We start from the raw sequence: 19,920 nt of genomic DNA, 5'->3' as shown, positions 1-19,920 counted from the left end.
TGTATAAAAGTTCACAGCACGTCCACGGCATTGTTACTGAGGGAACAGACCAGAGCATGCGTGGGACAGACCCTGGGTTTGACAGGTGAAGCTGTTCCCAGCATCTCCCAAACACCCCCACATTCCCCCCTCCATGGGGAAAAGAAGGCAGGTGTGCTCTGCAGGGGGCAAGGGGCCGCGGCTAAAGCTACTGTGACGATCTGCTGGTGGCCTGGGACCAACCATCGCCCACCCCTGTCCTCTCAGACTCAAAAAGCCAAGGCTGCTGAGTGCTCGCTCGCACTCAGGTTACAAAGCATCCCTGGTCTCCTGAGGTTCAATACATCCTGCAGAATCTGCACCTGGATGTGGGCACGCTGCAGCAGCGCCGTCTGTCTCAGGGCATCGCCTACCTGCCAGGCGCCCGCCAGAAGCCCCCAGGATGACAAGGGCTGGGTCAGAGCTGAGCTCCACCCCACCTGCCTACATCCATTCACACCTGCCGGGTGAGGCAGGTGCACACCTGGAGACTCACCGCTTTGGTCGACTCCAGAGCATCCCGACTGCCCCTGCCCTTGCTGCTGAGGTGAGGGGAGGAGGAGGGCGAGTCGTCAACGTAGGGCAGCCCGTCCTGGTGCCGGCGCTGCTGCTCCTCCGCCCGGTCTGCGGCACAACCATACCCGGGGGACGTTCCAAACGAGGTGTCTGTGAGTGCAAAGAAGCAGCTGGCGTTAGAGACAGGCGGGGGCGGGGGGGGACGGACGGCTGTTGGTCCTGGGACATGGTGCAGAGGCTAGGGCATCGCTGTGTCCACTTTCTTGGCTACTTTGACCTGAGCAGTCAGCCTGCCTAGTTTCCCAGAGCTACGTCTGTCAAACTCGAATGGGGTGATGTTTGCAGCCAGAGGTTGCTGTAAATAGGCCTTGTCCAGTGCTTACCTCCCCAGGAGATGAGGAGGCACGCCTGGAAAAGGATGACGGCTTTGTCCAAAGCATTCCCAGGAGCAGGTGGATCCAACTCCTAGACTGCAAAGTGGACCACGCAAGGACAGAGAGGTGTATGCCCCTTCTCAGACCCTTGCTGGCACCTAGGGAGCTACACCAGTGGCACCTCCTGAACTCATCCTGCTCTGCTTTTTTTTCCTGCCACTGAAACCTGAAAATGGCCTGGTACAAGAAGGCACAGGAAAAAATGATTTTTTAAAAAAGATTTTTAGAATGTATTTGAAACACATAGAGACTGAAAGACAAGAAAGATCTTCCATCCTCTGGTTTACTCCCTAGATGGCAGCAATAGCCAAAGCCAGGAACTTCACCTGCGTCTCCCATGTGGGTGATAGGGGCCCAGGCACTTTGGGCCACCTTCTGCTGCTCTCCCAGGTGCATCAGCAGGGAGCTGGATGGGAAGTGAAGCAGCCAAGACTTGAACTCATGCCCAAATGTTATGCCATTGTCACAGGTGGCAGCTTCACACGCTACAATGCTGGGTTCTACCTGGAGAGCTTTGAAAGCAGAAGACATCCATGTCCAACACTGACACACACACCCTGACGTCCTGTGGCAGATGCATGTGCTGGGGGGGAGGACCCTGCTGGTCGTAAAGGCTTCTCTGGAGTGAGGTCAGGATGGGTGGGTGGGGATTCCAGCAGGCAGCTAGGACTGAGACCCACTGCCACCCCACCTGGGGCCTGGTACTGCACTGGCTGTGTCACCGTCATCTGTGGGATGGCACAGGTGTCTACACGCAGCTGGGGGGACTGCCTAGGCCATGTGGCTTCTGTCTCAGAATGTGTGTGTGCTCTGTGTGTGTGTGTGTGAGAGAGAGAGAGAGAGAGAGAGAGGCCTCCCCCAGGTGAGGCCAAGGGACCCAGCCTTATGGTCAGACTCTGTGCGGGTAATCATGAGAATGTGGGAGCATGTGAACATGCAGTTGTCTCCCTTACTCTGCCCAGTCTCCCCCACAATGACTTTCTATGCTGCTTGCTTAAGACTTTGAAATGCAGATTCCAGTCTACAGCCATTTCACCCTAAACTCGCCTGATATCTGAAATGCAGATTTCAGTAGGCTGGCTCGTCCTGCCACCTCACTGGGGAGGGCTTCAGCCTGCCTGCCATCCAACCCACTCTGAATTGGGCCTGACGCCCCTTCTTGGATGACTGCCCCAGGCTCCTGAGTGCCTCCCCCAACACACACCTTTTTTTTTTTTTTTTAAGATTTATTTATTTTTATTGGAAAGGCAGATATACAGAGATGAAGATCTTCTGTCCAATGTTTTACTCCCCAAGTGACCGCAACGGCCAGAGCTGCACTGATCAGAAGCCAGGAGCCACAAGCTTCTTCTGGATCTCCCAAGCGGGTGCAGGGTTCCAAGGCTTTGGGCCATCCTTGACTGCTTTCCCAGGCCACAAGCAGGGAGCTGGATGGGAAGTGGGGCCACCGGGATTAGAACTGGCGCCCACATGGGATCTCGACACGTTCAAGGCGAGGATTTTAGCTGCTAGGCCACCGTGCCAGGCCCCTCCCTTCCTTTTTAAAAACATTTCTTTCTTTATTGGAAAGACAGAGTTGGGGGGAGGAGGGGAGAGAGAGAGAGAATGAATCTTCCACAGGGGCTGGACCAGGCTGAAGCCAGGACCCTGGAGCTCCATCCAGTTCTCCCAAGTGGGTGCAGGGGCCCAAGGAACTGGACCAGTTCCTTTCTGCTGCTTTCTCATGTATGTTAGCAGGAAACAGAAGGGTCTCAAACACGTGCTCATGAGATGCTGGTACCACAGACAGTGGCTTAACCTAGCTGTGCTACAACACTGACCCCTCAGGGGCGTGGAAGAAAGGTATTGCCATCTCTCTTGCGAGTGTTAAACCCAAGGTCCCCAAACTACCCAAAGTCCCTTCCTCTGCCATGTAAGGCCCAGATCTTGGCGTTTAGAGGAATCTCAAAGTCCCCACTGTCTCTAGAACCAAAGGCAATTCAGAGGTCCAGCTGTTGGCCTTCTCCACTGACATCCAGTGGAAAATCTTGCCCTTCGGCAGGACCAAAGGACAGGTCAGGGTCAGTGGGGATCTCAGTCACGCTTCCCCATCAACAGCTAAAGCCAGCAAACAGCTCTGCCTGTTTTAAACACACCACTAATTCAATGATTTTATTTTTTTTTTTCTGTTTCAGGAGCAGTGCGTTCTTGTCTACCACAGTTCAAAGGAGCGAAGCTATACCAGTAACCTGCTCGAGAATTCAATGGTTCAGCACCTGTCAGAGCCTGCAAATGATGGGAGGAAAACGGCAGGTCAAGTTCTTGCTCAAGACCAGGCTGGAGTGAGAGGTCTGAGGAACAGAAGGAACAGAATCTAAGTCTTGGAAGATTCCAGAATTCCTTCTTAGCTGCTACAAGCATGCCTGCAATCTCTTCGTCTTCCTAATATAGCTACTTTCCAGGAAAAAGAGAGAGAACGCTACCTAAAGCAGAAACCACAAGTAGAAAGTGAACACAGGGTACTGAAGACATAGGCACCTGCCTCTGTCCCTGACTCCAGCTTCCTGCTGAGGTACATGCTGGGAGGCGGCAAGTCGGCAAGCAGTTCCTGGCTCAAGCCCTTGGGTTCTTGTCATCTACACAGGAGACAAGGACTTGAGTTTGTGGCTCCTGACGGTGGCCTGGCCCAACCCTGGCAGCTGTGAGCCTCAGAAGAAATGCAATCAATCGCTGGGAGCAACTCTGTTGTTCTACCTTTCAGACAGACGGGGCCTGGGATGCCAAGGCTTTGAGACGTTCAGGAAGGTGACAGCTGTTCCAATGAACCGCACACCTGCCAGGGATCCCAGCCCGGACAGGCACACAAACAGCCACTTATTCTAGTAGAGGAAAGGGGTGTGTGCAGTGTGCTTGGTGACCTCAGGGCCCACAGGGGGACGCATGTCCCCAGCCCACGGGAGAGGCCAAGAGTCAAGATTCAAAGTACAGTTTCTGCAGAACACGTAATACTGGTCTCACACCATCACAAGGGTGAAGACTGCTGAGTGGGGCCACTGTATGCTGGGGAGGCCACATCTGTGCCTTCTCGGATTCACAGGGCCACAAAGTGGAATGATGGCTCCAAGCCACACTGGTACAACCCTGCCACCAACACCACCCGCCCCCCTGCAGGCCGTGCAGTGTAGTTCCCAGGCTCACTGCACCTGGTGGGTGCCCATTCTCCCCTTCAGTGGCCACTGGCAATGAAGTTCTCCAGGAACCCAGCCACCAGCCCAAACTTGGGCCCCTGGAAACCCTTAGCAGGAGGTGAGGGGAAGGACAAGGCCATGCCCTGAGTTCCTCCCTGAACCAGAAAACTAGGGGGTGGGGGGAAGTGCCACGGACTGGGGAACAATTCTGATAAACACACACTGGGTGGAGAGAAAGGAAGGGAAGGGGGCTCCCAGGGAGGAAGTGAGGCCAGGGCAGGAATTCAGCCATTCAGGGAACACAGGCAAGCTGGGCACCCATTCCCTGTTTATACTGGCAGCAAATAACCTGGCCATGTTTATTTATGAAGCTGAGAGCAGATCAAACATCTGGTGGCTGGGCCAGCTGTGACCAGGCCAGCTGTGGCCAGGAGGTCTCCATAGAGATGAGCATGATGTGTCTGTCAGGGTCCATCTCCAGCCTGGCTCCTGCACCCTGTCCCTGGTCCCAGAGCCCTTCTGGGAGAAGCATGGGGAAACCACAGTTGGGACAGAGCAGGTCCCTGGGCACAGCCACCTCTGGACTAGATATCCATCCACAATCTGGTCCTGAGAGCAAATTCCACACTCACAGGTGGGGCCTTGGCATCCAAGCCTGGCTCCTGCAGGCAGGGCTGGGAGGATGACTGGGAGGTATCTGTGGCTGCTTTGGGGATCAAAGTGTCCCTAAGAAGTGGGGAGGCCTCAGCTTTTGAAAGAGCAGGGCAGAAACGCCTGCTACCTGCCCCCTCAACTCCAGCCTGCACTTCTGGAGGCAGGTGCAGAAAGGACAGTACTAAGCATCACTCAGGCCATCGCTGGGATCTATGGGTAGATGAGGATTGACTTTTGAGGGCCTCCTAAAGACAAGGCCACTGTACTTGCAGGTAAGTGAGGGGGCAGAGACCAGGCAGTTTGGAGGAGAGAGGCTGGAGGACATTTATGGGTCAGAATGATACACCAGCCCACGTGGAAGGCCTAAACTGGATTAGTTAGTGTAGACCACAACCAATTACCACTCAATGGTGCACACTAAAGCTAGGGCTGGGGGCCTGCCTGGCAGGGCTAGATCATAGTACCTGCCAGTGAATGTCGGAACGGGGAATGGGACGCGTTAGGCTGGGCCATGACACTAACCAGCATGCAAGAGAATCCGGGGCAGATTCTGTGGGGGATATGTGGGCTAACCCCTGTGGAACTGTAATTTACGCTGGTTAGCTTAAGAGCTAGGGGTGGTGATGAGCTGAGTTAGGCATGACCAGGGAACCCTCTGACACTCATGGGTGCTGAGACTGGAAGCAGGCCCAGCAGCTCCAGGCTGCAGCACCTACAGGTATACCCCAAAAAGGGTTTGGGGTGGGCCAGGCCACAACATCTAACAGCTCATACAAAGGCCAGGACATAGTGGGCAGACTATACTAGGTGAGGGCCTAGCACTTGCAGGTACATGTGCAACCTGGGTTTGGGAGTGGGCCTGGTGAGAGAACTTGGGAAACCACTTGGTAGGCCACAGCTCCCACTGGTGAACAGGTGGTTCATGCCTGGATGCTATTGGTCAGGCCAGGCAAGGCAGCTCTACCCGTTGGTAAGTGTGTCAGATGGTTCTGGATAGGGGCAGACTGGGCAGAGCCAGGCAAAACTGAGCCCACTGGCATGTGCAGGAGGCCAGGTTGGAGCGTGGGTCATGCCAGGCTTGGCTATAACACCTACCAGTTTGCATAAGCCAGGGATGGAGGCAGAATGGGCAAGGCTGGCTAAGGTGCAGCATCTGCCAGCAAGAATTGGGACTGGAAGCGGGCCAGGACAGGCCAGGCTATAGTATCTGATGGCAAAGATCAAGACAGGGGATGGGATATGCCAAGCTGGGTCAGAGTAACCACTGGCATGTGTAAGATCTGTGGCTGGGACTAGGCCTGGTTGGGTTGCGGTTCCCACTGGTAAGCACAAGAGCTGGAATGAGGGTGGTGGTCTGGACTGACATGACTGCAGTGTCCCTTGGCAAGGGTATAGGCTGGGTCTGAAGTGCACCAGACCAGGCTAGACTCCAGCACCCACTGGAGCTCTTGAGAGCCAGAGTGGGTGTAGGATGGGCTGAGTTAGGTCTCTGTCCCTGCTGAACCACATGAGAGTTGAGTCTGGGAATGGACCGATGTCGCTGGGCTGTAGCAACCAATAGTAAGAAGCAGAATGGGTATGGACCGCTTGCATAAGCCCATTGCTCCGGCCAGGACAGGAGGTGGACTAAGTCAGGCAGGGCCAAGGACCCACTGGTGCATGTGAGATCTGCTACTGTGCGATCTGATAGAGGAGCTTGGGGAACTCCTCTGCCAGCACGCAGTCCCTGCAGGTGAGTGCAAGAACCAAGAACCAAGGCTGGGAGCAGCCAAGACCAGGCCAGGTTGCAGTGCTCGCTGGCATACATGGGGGTCAGGTCTGAGGGTGGGCCAGGCTGGGACAGTTCATAGCACTCACTGACAGATCCGAGAACCGTACAGGGCACAAGACAGGCCAGGTTGGGTCACAACACCAGCCGGTTCACGTTAGTGCTGGGACTAGGGGCTGGCTGAGGTGGGCAAGGCCGCAGCACCCACCAGCAAGAGCTGGAAATGGGACCAGGCTGGGTAAGGCCAGGCTAGAGCACTTGCCAGCAGATCCCGAGGTGAGGTGAGTCATGCCAGACTGGGCTGCAGCACCCACCAGCACATGTGGACTTGGGGGTACGGGAAAATGGGTGCAAGCCCAGTAGGGGGGTTGTGGGAGGCTCTCCTGCTGACCCCTGCTCCCACTGGTAAGCGTGTGAACGGGGGCAGACCAGGCCTGGCAAGGCTACAACACCTTACCTTAGACCCTTCCCATCCTCATAAACTATGTAAACATCATCACAAATAAAATTAGAAGACATTATTTTAAAAAAAGCTTATTTGGGCCCGGAGCAATAGTGTGGTGGTTAGAGTCCTCGCACTGCATGCACCAGGATACCATATGGGCGCCAGTTTTAATCCCGCGGCCCTGCTTCCCATCTAGCTCCCTGCTTGTGGCCTGGGAAGGCAGTGGAGGATGGTCCAACTGCTTGAGCCCATGCATCCCTGTGGGAGACCCAGAAGAATCTCCTGGTTCCTGGCTTTAGATTGGCTCAGCTTTACCTGTTGCAGTCATTTGGGGAGTGAACCAGCAGATAGAAGACCTCCCTGTCTTTCCTTCTCTCTGTCAATCTACCTTTCAAATCTGTAAGTCTTAAAAAAAAAAAAAACTATTTTGTTGGTTTACTCTCCGAATGTCCATCACTGCTTGGGCTGGCTCAGGCCTAAGATGGGGGCCAGGAACCCTCGACAGGTCTCCCATATGGCTAGCAGGGTCTCAGACACTTGAGCTAGCACCAACTGACTCTAGGAACCCTATGAACAGGAAAAGTTTGAATTGACAGAGGAGCCAGGCCTCATACCCACGCCTGGTCCCTCTGAGGCTGCATCATACTCTTACCACCACACCCCAAACCCAACACACAATGCTAACTGGAAGTCTTAGGGTGGCAGGCACAAGTCCTGCTGCATGAACGGGTGGTCTCAGAGTCTTATCTGTACAGCCCACACAGGGAGCGGGGGTCAGCGGGGCCAGCTGAGTGGATGTAGGGCCCTCCACTATGGAAGTGGTTACCAAGAGCAGTGCATAAGGCAGATATCTGCACTGGTCACATTGAGGGACTCAGCGGGGGGAAAGGGTGAAGAAGCAGAAACTGTCAAGGTTGATGGAGCCCATCCCGGTAGCAGAAAGCCCAGCTCAGGCTATGAATGTACCCTGTGGTGCAGTGGGGTTAAGGTACCACTTGTAGTGCCAGCACCCCATATGAGCATTGGTTCAAGTCTTGGCTGCTCAACTTCTACTCTAGATCCCTGCTTATGGCCTGGGAAAAGCAGCAGAGGGTGGCCCAAGTTCTTGGGCCCTTACATCCATAGGGGAAGCTCTAGAATAAGCTCCTAGCTCCTGGCTTCAACCTGGCTCTCGCGGTCACTTGTCGGGGTGAATCAGTGGGTGGGAGATTTCTCTGTCTCTTTCTCTGTTATGTTGCCTTTCAAATAAATACCCTACCTGTAGGCAACTGCTTAGCCTGTCTTATACCTAAAAAAAAGTGTTACACTGTTGGAAGGAAAAACAGCCAGCAGTTATAGCTAGCAAGCATTGTGGACCTGGTTAATGCCAAATCTGTATTAACTGTACCAGTGTTCCGGTAAAGTTGCATTTTTTAAAAGACATGTGGGGAGGACGGGGAACTTCTGGCCAGGATATGCTGTCCTGGCCCCCCAGGTTGGAGGGTGGCTAAAGACTGCCCAGGGAAGGAGCCTGGAGACATACCGGAGTGGAAGAGGCTGAGGGCATGTTTGAGAGGCGAGGAATGACTTCTGAGGTCTTCCACGGTCCTGGCCACTGTACCTTCCAGGCAGGCCAGGTTGCTGAGATGGAGAAATTTAAGGGAGGGGGAGCTAGGGGGCATGGCTGGGTCAGTCCAAGGCACCTGCCCACTTAGGAGACCTGGACTGGCCTAAATAACATCACGTACCACCCACCCACTGGCACTTGCAAAAGCTGAGGTTGAGAGGCATGCCTGGCTGAGCTAGGCCACAGCACATGCCTGCAAGTGTTGGAGCAGGGAGTGAGGCATATCAGGCTGGGCCATGGCACCCACAGAAGGCAAGGCATCTGGATCTGGGGGCATATTCTGTAGACGAATTGTGGGCATGCCTCTTTGGAATTGCAGCACCTGCAGGTTTACACAGAGTGCTGCGGAGTGGTGACTAACTGAGCCAGTCTGGGCTACAGAACTCAGCAGACAGGAACCCACCTGACACTCACTGGAGCTTAGACTGGGAGGAGGCTGGGGGGCGGGGCCAGGCTACAGCAACCATCAGCACATGCAAAGGCTGGGACTAAGGGTAGACCAAGCAGAGCTGCTGCACCTGTGGGCACACATGAGATCCAAGAGTGGGAGCAGACAAGCTGGGGCTGGGGTGGGCCAGGCCAAGCAGGTTACAGCATTTGTATGAGCCAGGGGAATAGGCCAGAATAGGCCAGACCACACCAGGCCACAACACCCACTGGCACACACTAGAGCCAGGACAGGATATGAGTTGCACCCAGCTGGGTTAGATGGGGCTGCAAAACCCACCAGGGAGCTGAGACTGGAGGTCAGTCATGCCAGGGTGGGTCAAAGCACCCAACAGCACATGCAAGACCCAGGGTTAAGAACAGGCCTAGTAGGGGAATCATGGCGACTCCCATGCTGGGGCACAGCTCCCATTGCTGAGTACCAGAGCCAGGGCTGTGAGTGGACCAGGCCAGGGAAGGTTATAGTACCCACTGGCACACATGGGTGGGTTGGGTCTAGTAGGTACAGCTGGGTCTAGGAGTGGAGCAGGCTGGACTAGGCCACAGTACCTGCTCTGAGTACCAGGACTGCGGATAAGCCATGTCAGTCTAGGCTGCAGCACCTGCCAGTACACATGAGATCCACTGCTGAGAGTGGACCTGGTAGGGGAATTTGGGGAACTCTCCTGCTAGGCCATAGCCCTAAGTGGCAAGTGTGAGAACTAGTGCTATGGGCAGGCCAGACTGGGCTGAGCTGCAGCACCCACCTGCACAACTGAGAACTGAGTCTGTGCGTGGGCCAGACAAGATCTTTCCACAGCACACACCAGCGCAAGTGAGAGCCAGGACAGGGTGCAGGTTGGGCCAGGTTGGACTGCAATATCCGCCAGTTCACAAGATGGCTGGGACTAGGTCGGGCTGGGCTAGGCAGGGCTAGGTCGGTCTGGGCTAGGCTGGGCTAGGCTGCTGCACCCCAGCGAGAGCTGGGGCTGTGGGAGGGTCAGGCTGTAGCACCTGCTGGTGAGCGCTGAGAATGGGGGTGATCCTCTTAGACTGGCCACAGCACCTGTTGGCAAGCACAAGACCCACAGATGGGAGCAGGCTTGGTTGGGGTACTTTGGGGAAACCCCTGCAGAGGTGCTGCTTCCACCGCTGAGTGTAAAAGCTGGGACTAGAAGTAGGTCAGGCTAGGCTATAGCCGCTGGCGCACACAAGAGCTGGTGCAGGCTAGCTGGGCTAGGTTGCAGCACTGGTTGGCAGGTGCCAGGACTGGGTGCCAGTCACGTCAGGTTGGACGACAGTACTCCCTGGCAGGTGCAAAATCCAGGGCTGGGAGCATACCTAGCAGGGGAACTTTGGGCACTCTCCTGCTGGGCTGTACCTACTGCTCGTGAGGACAATAACCAGAGCTGGAGGAGGGCCAGGCTGGACAAGGCAGTGCCACCTCTTGGGATATGTGAGGGTTGGGGCTGGGCTGAGCTAAGCCAAAGTATCCGTGGGAATGCGTGACAGCCGGATGGAACACAGGCTGGACTGAACTAGGCTGCAACAGAGAACAGCACGTGCAAAAATTGGGGCTTGGGGAAGCCTTGGTGGGAGTTACTGAGGTTGCTCAAATTAGGGTCTCTGGTGAGATAACTTTTAAAGTGTTAATTGCAGGGCCTGGAGCAATGGCCTAGCAGCTAGAGTCCTCGCCTTGCACATGCTAGGATCCCATATGGGTGCTGGTTCATGCCCTGATGGCCCCGTTTCCCATTCTGCTCCCGCTTGCGGCCTGGGAAAGCAGTTGAGGACGGCCCAAAGCCTTGGGATCCTGCACCCGTGTGGGAGACCCAGAAGAGTTCCTGTTCCTGGCTTTGGATCTGGCCATTGCAGTTGCTTGGGAGAATGAATCTCTCTGTCTCTCCTCCTCTCTGCATATCTGACTTTCCAATTAAAAATAAAATACATCTTTGAAAAAAAAATTTAAGGGACAGAATCAACATATAAATCCCCATCCCTTAGCAAAAAGAAGGACCCACTTTGGTCGCTATCAAAGGAATGCTGCCTTTGTTTTTAGTTTCAGAATGGGGAGGGAAGCCACAGTCTCACCTTTTATATCAGGTGCCCATCGTGAATACATTTTTTTTTCTGTCCTTGGGGTGATTCATGTGAACCCCCTCCCTGAGATGGTGCATAAAAGAAGCCATCTCCAACATTTCCTTGGGTTTTTCCTCCCTTGGAGCCCCCTCCTGTCACTCAGACAGGAGCTCTCTTTCTTCCCTAAATAAATCATGCTTTGCAAACTAGAGTTTGTCTGCATGGAAATTCTTCTTTCGTGTGAGACAAGAAACAAGGTGGCTGCCGTGAGTCTGCACCGGTCACCCAATAGTCGCCTTACAACAACATCCTGCAACAGAAAGAAGGAAAGAAGGAAGGGAGACCATCCAGGCCTGCTGAGGTCTTGGCCACACCTTCAGGTGGGCAGCACAAGCAGTGCCCACCTATTTCCTATCTGGTTATGAGACCAGACCACCAATGGGGAGCATCTTACCTGTAGGCTCCCACCCCACAAGGAGGGGTAAGGGAAGACTTAAAAGCTGAAGATCCTTCCTCAAACCTCTGGTGTCCCCCCTCTCCTTTCCAGAGGCACCCCACCTTCTGCTTCCTCTCGGAGGTGATTTTGGTCCCCCCCGCCCCCCACTCACCTGGTCCCTTCACAAATAAACTTTTCTGTCTGCAACTGGTTCCTGGCTAAGGAAAGAACCCATCTGGCTTTCCTGTTAACAGGAAGGCAGGTAGGCAGGCAGGCAGAAAAGGGAAAGAAAAATAGTCGTCGTCCATCCACTGGTTCCTTCTCCCAATGACCGCAACTGCCAGGGCTGGGCCAGACCCAAGCCAGGAAGCCAGGAACTTCATCCGGGCCTCCCACACGGGTACAGGAGCCCAAGCACTTGGGTCGTGCTCTGCTGCACTCCCAGGCACATTAAGGAGCTAGTTAGAAAGTGGAACTAGTGCCCAGAGGGGACACTGGTACCGGTGGTAGCTTTACCCAGTATACCACAATGCCGGCTCACTATACTTCCTGTAACTCGGCTGTTTCAGGTGGCTCCAGCACTGGCCGGCACTACAACCCCAGCGCCCCCTTCTGCCTCCCCAGACAATGAGTGGCCATGGTAGATTTGGATTTTTTTTTTCTTCTTCTTGTCACCTCCTCTGCCAGGCTGGTTACTCTCCCTCCCTGTATCTATACCACGTGGGTCAAAATTCTCTGAGAATGAGATGTCATCTCTCCAGCTAGCAGCTGGACACTGGTGGGAGCAGCTTCATCCATCCCCAGTAATGTGCTTGGAGTGGTCCAGCGAGCTCCTGAGGACTTAAGTTCCTCTCCGCCTCATTCATCCTCATTGATGTGCTTAGAGAGGTAGAACGAGCCCCTGAGGACTTAGGGCCCCGCCCCCCACAGCCCCCATGCAGCCACCACAGTTGTGACATCACCCAGGCAAGCACCTGAGAATGGAAAGCCCCAGGTGCCTGGGCTGGGAGAGGTCATGGACATGAATCAGGGAATGAGTCAGCATGTGCCACGCAGAAAGAACTGTGATCAGCCCAGGCCCAGAAGTGCCAGCCGGGAAGGGCCTGGGGCTGCCCAGCTCACAGCCTGATGTCCCTGCTTCCCAGTCAGCCCTCGGTACCCTGACACCAGCACCCTCACGAGGAGCAGCCTCCAAGAAGTTTATGGGAGCAGAAAACTCATTCTGGTGTGACTTCGGAGTTACATATGGGATGTCAGGCTGGCATCCCATTTGGGCACCAGTTTGAATCCTGGCTGCTCCACTTCTAACCGAGTTTCCAGCTAATCACCTGGGAAGGCAGTGGAAGATGACTCAAGTGCTTGGGCCCCTGCTACCCATGTGGGAGACCTGAATAAAACTCCAGGCTCCTGGCTTTGGTCTGGCCTAGTCTGGGTTGTTGTGCTCATTTGGGGAGTAAACAAGTGGATGGAAAATATCTCTGTGTCTGTCTCTCCTCTCTGTAACTATCTTACAAATAAAAAAATACTTTTTTAAAATGTAACAGAAAAACCATACATAGATTTTAAAAAGTTTTTTGGGGGCATCAAAACAAATGTCTCTTGTGATTTCACATTATGACAAACTTTCTGAACTACTTTGGTACAAGCAGCCCTGCCCTCTTGGTGTCTTGATGTCAGCTGGCTGGTGAATGAGTGACCAGAAGATCAACTTGGCTGGTGATTGCTGGCATAAGCATACCCAGACAAGAGCTCCCCTCCAATCAGTGACCAGTCTCCAAGGACCCACCTGTGCCTAAAGCTCCCAGACGTTCAAGGAGAGAAAGATAACTGCGTGATGTGGCCCTGAGGCTGCGGCCAGCTGGTGCTGGCTGGTGCCAGGGCAGGCAGGCAGAGCCTGGAACCCCTACAGGGAGGAGGTGACAGCCCTTGGTTGGGAATGATATAATTACCGCCTGACACCATCACTTAAGACTTTTCCAAGATAATGAAATTCAGAAAGATGTCTCAGCTGGTCCTGGGACAAACATGTCTACTGAACACCTAATATCCAGGAGCAAGATGTGGGGCCCCTAACAATACCCGCTAGGTACTGTGCTGGGTGCACAAAGGTGGGTGGCAACCTGCCACGCCTGGTGTCTGTCCTTGGCCACAGGTGTAACCCTGGGAGTCAGGTGATGATGACATCATGGCAGTCACAAGAACATGAAGACAGGTGCTACCCTAGTAAAGGAAGGAGGAAGACTATTATGGTCAGCTACCCTTGAGGGCCCTCGTGTTGCAACACAATCCCCACCAGGAGTTATTTAAGAGGTAGGTGAGGCACCCTACTCCGGGAAGGCCTGGGGCCCTTGGATGCTAGGAAGAGGCAAGAAAGGGCTTCCCTCCAGAACCCCCCACCCCCAACCCTCCACCAGGAAGGCCCTGCTGACTCTTAGATTTAGCCTTCCCTCTCTGGGACCACAAGAAAACAGATCTCTGTTGTTGTAAGACACTGACTTCCTACTTATTTGTTGGAGCAACCACAGGACACCAGGACAGGCCAAGGTCTGGATGCTGGGGAGTTTGGAGTGGCAGTGACCAGCCAGGTCTGTGAGAAGACAGTAGCCTTCTACTAGCACCAGGGGCTGTGAAGGCAGGCATGGGAGAGGTCTCCTGGGCTGGCAGGTTCACAAAGGCCAGGGTAGGCGGGGCTGGGACGAGGACGCACGGATGCTGTGCACAGACCCCAGGCAGCAGGCCGAGTGCTCAGCTTGATCTAGGAGATGGTGGGGGCCATCTAAGAGAGGAGTGGTGCAAGAAAGAGAGTCAGGGGGAGAGGGGACACGCAGGCAGCACATCTTGGTGAATGCTGGCAGTAGGGCAGGGCCCAAGGCTCATGGAAAGGTCCCTCCAGATAAACCTGGTGTCAGTGCAAAAATGATCGAGTGTGGGGTGTAGGGTGGAGGCAGTACAGTGGCTGAAAGTCTGTTAATCCTCCCTCTGCAATGGGGGCTAGTTTGCGTCCCAGCTGCTCCACTGCCCTTCCAGCTCCCTGCTTATGGCTTGGGAAAGCAGCGGAGAATGGCCTAAGTTCTTGGCTCCTGCACCATATGGGAGACACAGAAGGGGGTCCTGGCTCCCAGCTTCAGATCAGCTCAGCTGTTCTGTCCATTTGGGAAGTGAACCAGCATATGGAAGATTGTTCTGTCTCTCCTCCTCTCTGCAAATCTGCCTTTCCAATAAAAATAAATAAAAATATTTGGAAAAAAAAAAAGGACAGTGGGGACAGTGAACGTACAGTAAGCAAGGCAAGGGCCCTGGAGAGGGAATGAAGACGGAGACAAGCCGAAGGGCAAAGAGCATGCTGTGTTGCTAACACGGGAGATGGACTTTAGGGCACCACCTGAAATAGGGAGGTGGGGACAGGAGGACAGGACAGAGGGAGTGCCAGAGGCAAGCAGGCCTGGACACCAGGGAAGTGTTTGGTTACTGTATAGCTGTGGCCTGGATGCCAGGAAGTACTTAGTCACTGCACACCTGTGCCCTGCCTTCCCAGGCATTCCCATGGCAGAGTAGAAATAGGGAGGACAAGAAAGCATTGCCCTGGTCTGGTGGTCATCACACCTTTGCCCTGGCAGGCCTCTCACCCACCAGCATGCCTGGGTGCCGGGTCAGGAGGAAGCCACGTTCCTCACCTATGCCGTCATCTGCCTGGTGAGTGAAGGTCGAGAAAAGAGGGGCTCAGGTACACCTGCAGGAGCCATGGGAGAGTTCACCGAGGGGTCGTGGATGGACCCAGAGAAAGCAGTGTGTCCCATCCAATGGGATACTGGCCAGCCTTGAGAAGGAAGAAGTTCTGATCCAAGCCACAGCATGGTTGAACCAGAGGACTTGACAGGTCAATGATGGAAGCCAGGCGCACAAGGACAGATGCTGTGTGACTCCTTGGGATGTCAGAGCAGTCAGGTTCAGGGTGACAAAAAGGATGATGGCAGCTGCCCTGGCTGGGGACAGAAGGGGGGTGGTACGTGGGAAGGGAGTGTGCCATGGGCACAGAGCTTCAGCTTGAGGAGCTGGAAAAGCTCTGGATGCGGGTGGCACTGCCAAATGTCTCACGTTACGGAGGTGTTTCACATGTACCCTTAAAAACGGCTAAGTGGTAGATTCTGTGTATTATCACAACTAAAAATATCACCGATGATCAGCAGGCAGGGTTTAGAAATAAAAAGAACAGCCCTGGGATGGGTTGAATTCTGTTCTCCCTCAATACTCATCTGGCTCCAGTCCTAACCCTGGGGGTTTCTTTGAAGACAGGGGTCTGGACAGGTCACTGACCGAATCCTTTAAGAGAGGGGGAAGGGGCAGCCATTTGCCCAGCCCATCAGACTGTGATTCCTGGCTCTGCTCTTGCAGACTCTGGGAGGGGCAGCAGGGGACAGCCCAGGCAGATGGATCCCTGCCACTCACGTGTGAGACCTGGGGTGAGTTCCCTGACTCCCTGTTTTGGTCTGGTGCAGCTCCAATCATTGTAGGCATTTGAGGAATGAAACAACGTATGGAAGCCCTGTCTCTGTGGGCCTTCCTCTTCAACACATTCGGGCGAGGGGGCAGTGGCAGAGATCTCCCATCTGCTGGCTCATTCCCTAAACGGCTGCAACAGCTGGAGCTGGGCCATGCTCAGCCAGCAGCCTGGAACTCCGTTTGGCTTCCCATGTTGGGGGTAGGGGCTCAAGCACTTGTGTCATCTACTGCCGCCTCCCAGGTGTATTAACACAGAGCTGGACAGGAAGCAGAACAACTGAGACTCAAGCAGGTGGCGCCTCATGGAAAGTTGGAATTCCAAGTGGGAGCTTAACCCACAGGGCTGACAGGCAGGATGGAGAGGTTTTGGCAACCTGGCAAAGACCATGAGAATAGGAAGCTAGCCACAGGCGCAAGAGACAAGTCGTCCCTCCTGGCACCCAGAAGTAGCCAACCCACCGACTCCTTGGTCTAGATTTCCGGCTTCTACAGTGACAAGCTGCTGCACCGTTATTTAAGCCCCCATGGTCTGTGATCCTTTGTGAGGCAGCCCCAGCAAATCAACAGGGTCACGGTGATGGCGGAGCTTAAACACCAGGGTGATGAGAAACTGCTGGGTAATAATTTTCACTGACTTATAGAAGTCTGGGTCAGTGGCCATGGCCACCCGGGACTTGTCCCTGTTGTACCTGTGTGTGACTCAGGGGACATGAAGACTGGGGCCTCCGGTCACAGTTGCACCTGTACCTCCTGGACACGCTTCCTCCGGGCATCCTTCTCAGTAAGAGTTGCCCCCAGACTCTCCCACTAGAACAGACACACCTATCTTGTGATGATACCAATCAGAAACCAGAAACCCAGTCAGTCTGGATTAGAAGGGGAACAGCTGGGACTCGAACCAGCACCCATATTGGCTGTTGGTATGGCAGGTGGTAGGCAGCTTTACCTGCTACTCTGCCCCCAACACCAGCCCCAGGACCTCATTTTTATGAGTGAACAAGGAAGGTTTGCGAGGACAGGCAGTGACACACCTGGAGCCTCACAGGTAAGAAACCGCCAAGGATGGATCTTCCCCCCGGCAGGCAGGTGGATAGGTAGTTGGTGTCCTGGCTGGGACACAGAAGGGTGATAATTTGTATTTTGTGTCTGAATTTGAGGTTTGGAAAGAGTTGAGCAACAGGAAGGAAACCAGGGGCCAGGGCCTCAAAGTCTGGGCCTGAATAGATTCCCCGCCCCTGAGGACAACCTGTGTGCAGGGAGAGCTCTGGCCATGCTGGAAGGAGACAGGACCCGGAAGAGAAAATCTTTCACCTTTTTGTTCCTACCCTCCCCGCTCCACCTGCAGGGCTTTCCTCAATCACACTCCCCCCACTTCTTACTCCTGCCCAGAAAATAAAAACAACAACAAAACCAGAACACAGCAGCTCCCAGCTCTCCCAGCTCCCTGGATGGCAATGACACTCTGCCCACAAGCCTGGGTAGAGGCAGGTCAGGCATGGTGATCCAGTTCATCCGGCCACTCAGTGTGCCAAGGCTGCCAACCTTCGTGCTGCTGGCATAGGGTGGGGTATGTTCCCAGATTTCTCCTCTCTCCGCTGGGGGATGGGAGCAGCAGCTTGCCAGCAGAACCTCAGTGTGCGAGGCAAGCAGTTGGGGAACCTGCCAGAACACCAGCCGGCCAGGATCTCCATCCAGATTTACAAGAGGAGGCGGCAAGGGACCCGGCTCTTGACCTGAAACTTGAGACCGCCCTGTGCGAATGGCGATAATCCCAGCTGTCATCATCACAGCCAGGGTGACAACCAGGCCCAGTTCCCCCCTCCAGGCAGGCCCTGGATGCCATGCACGCCACCCCCACTACCATAGGCACAGCTGCCAGGTCGCCCACTCAGGCCTCTGACTTGGCCACCTGCCAGGCCAGCCAGTTAAGCGGGTTCTAATGAGGGTCTGTTGAGGGGCCGGTTCTGCTCTGGAAAAAGCAAGCCCTGGGGAGGCTCAACACACACAGGGGCTGTATGGGAAGACACTATGGCAGCAGGGGCAGGCTGAGCTATGAGGTAGAGACACACCCAGGTCCTTCCCTTCAGGACTCTGTGATCCCAGCTGGGGTGTGAGAGGTGCTCGAGGGTCTCTGAGTTCAATATTCCTCCCAGAAAAATCCCAGTTCAGGGACTCTGTCCCCTAGAACACCCCGACTAATATTCCTGCTGGCACAGCTGGTGCTTCCCTGGGTACTGGTTAAAGGCAGAGAACTTGAGCTCAGATGTTTGCAGCTCCTCACTAATGGGCTGGACACTATCCCCTGTACAGGAGAGCCTCAGAGCCCCCACTGAGGCAGGCACCTGGCAGGTGACAGGTCCCTCTCCATCCTTGGAAAGGAGCCAAGTGGCTTCTGCTCCAGGCTCTTAGCTCTGAACACACACACACACACACACACACACACACACACACACACACACTGCACAGAATTGTCCGCCTGCTGGTTCACTCTCCAAACGACTTTATCAGCCAGGGCTGGGCCTGCACCTAATTCCAGCTCCTGCTAATATACACCTTGGGCAGTAGTAGGAGATGATGGCTCAAGCAGTGGGTCCCTGCTACCTAATATTGGGGAGATAGGTCTGGATTGAGTTCTTGGCCTTGACCTGGGCCAGATGGATGTTGTGGGCATTAGAGGGGAGGGGAGGGAGTAAGCCAGCAGGTGGGAGACCTGTCCATCTTCCTGCCCTCCCAACGACCCCCAGGAAGGCCCCTGTAAGATCACAGACTGTCAACGGGAAGGCAGAGAGAAAGGCCTTGCCTAGCTGACCTGCCTCTGGAGGGACACAGCCCGGCTGTCACCACATCCGTACTGGGATGAGCTCATTTCTGAGTCATGGAAAGCCAAAGAGATGTTTTTGGTCAGCAGTAACCTCCGGGAGCGCCTCCCATGCCAGGCGTGATGCCCGGTGACCCCCTTTCCCACCCCTGCAGCTGGCTCATCTCCCAAGGCAGGAGACATCGTCACCCACCCCCCCACTCTCCTGATGAGCAGCAGGGCATCAGGGCCAGGCCCTCACTGTGCGCACACAGAGCCAGCACTGTTAACACACGCGCCACTGAACACACAAGCCTTATGTTTTGGACAAAGGGGAGGAAAACACACACACACACGCACACACACATACACACAGAGTAACAAAAGCCAAAACAGTAAGGACGGCTGTCTTTTCTGTTTCCAAACAAGAACAGCCTGTCATCATCCCTGGGGGCCGCTTCCGCCAGGAAGGGGGGCCGGAGGCAGCACCACGAAGACGCTGCCAGCGCAGCCGCCCGGGCAAGTCACGTTCCGAGAACGGAGCAGCCAGGCGGGCAAGGGAAAGTGTGGGCACGTGGCACCTAGGAATGCTGCGCTCTGCTCTGATCTGCTCGGAGACCTTGAGGGGGCCCCCGGAAGATAGTGGCAGGTGCATGGGAGCCAGCAGGGGGATCCCATTGGCTTGGAAGGATTCCCACAGAAGGTTCTGGACCCCGAGTCTGGGTCAGAAACCATCTGAGTAGTCTCTCTTGGACCCTGCAGACATGCGTGCTGGAGAGTGCACACATTTATGTGTGTGTGTGCACACATGCATGCGTGTACAGCAGGGAGACACGTGCAGTCAGGAAAGGGCTCCTACATTGCTTCTTGGGTACATCCTTGCTGACACAGGACGCAGGCTCCGAGGCCCTGTTCCAGCCCACACTGTGGACGGTTTATTAACGCAGCAGCCTTTGCGCCTCTCCTGCACTGCCATCTCCCTGGAGCACGAGGCCACCCCTGTGCGACCTGCCACAGCAAAGAATTCAGAGGTAGTGAAATAGACTGGATCCCTCATGAGGCCTGTCTGTGCAG

At 54.8% G+C, this 19,920-nt stretch overlaps 1 protein-coding gene across 2 annotated transcripts in view; it reads right to left on the bottom strand.

Moving 5' to 3' along the window:
- Nucleotides 1-19,920, bottom strand: part of BCR (BCR activator of RhoGEF and GTPase) — a 125,312-nt gene that overhangs the window by 59,647 nt on the left and 45,745 nt on the right. For both annotated transcript variants that reach the window (XM_041003517.1, XM_041003518.1), the window contains exon 2: nt 515-684. In XM_041003517.1, coding sequence (XP_040859451.1) covers nt 515-684 — 170 coding nt within the window. The remainder of the gene's footprint in view (nt 1-514; nt 685-19,920) is intronic.

This window comes from Ochotona curzoniae, unplaced genomic scaffold (assembly GCF_017591425.1).
Source record: "Ochotona curzoniae isolate NIBS_2020 unplaced genomic scaffold, NIBS_Ocur_1.0 scaffold_274, whole genome shotgun sequence".
Lineage (NCBI taxonomy): Eukaryota > Metazoa > Chordata > Mammalia > Lagomorpha > Ochotonidae > Ochotona > Ochotona curzoniae.
Note: the sequence above shows the minus strand (reverse complement) of the source record. Positions and strands in the feature narration are given on the sequence as shown.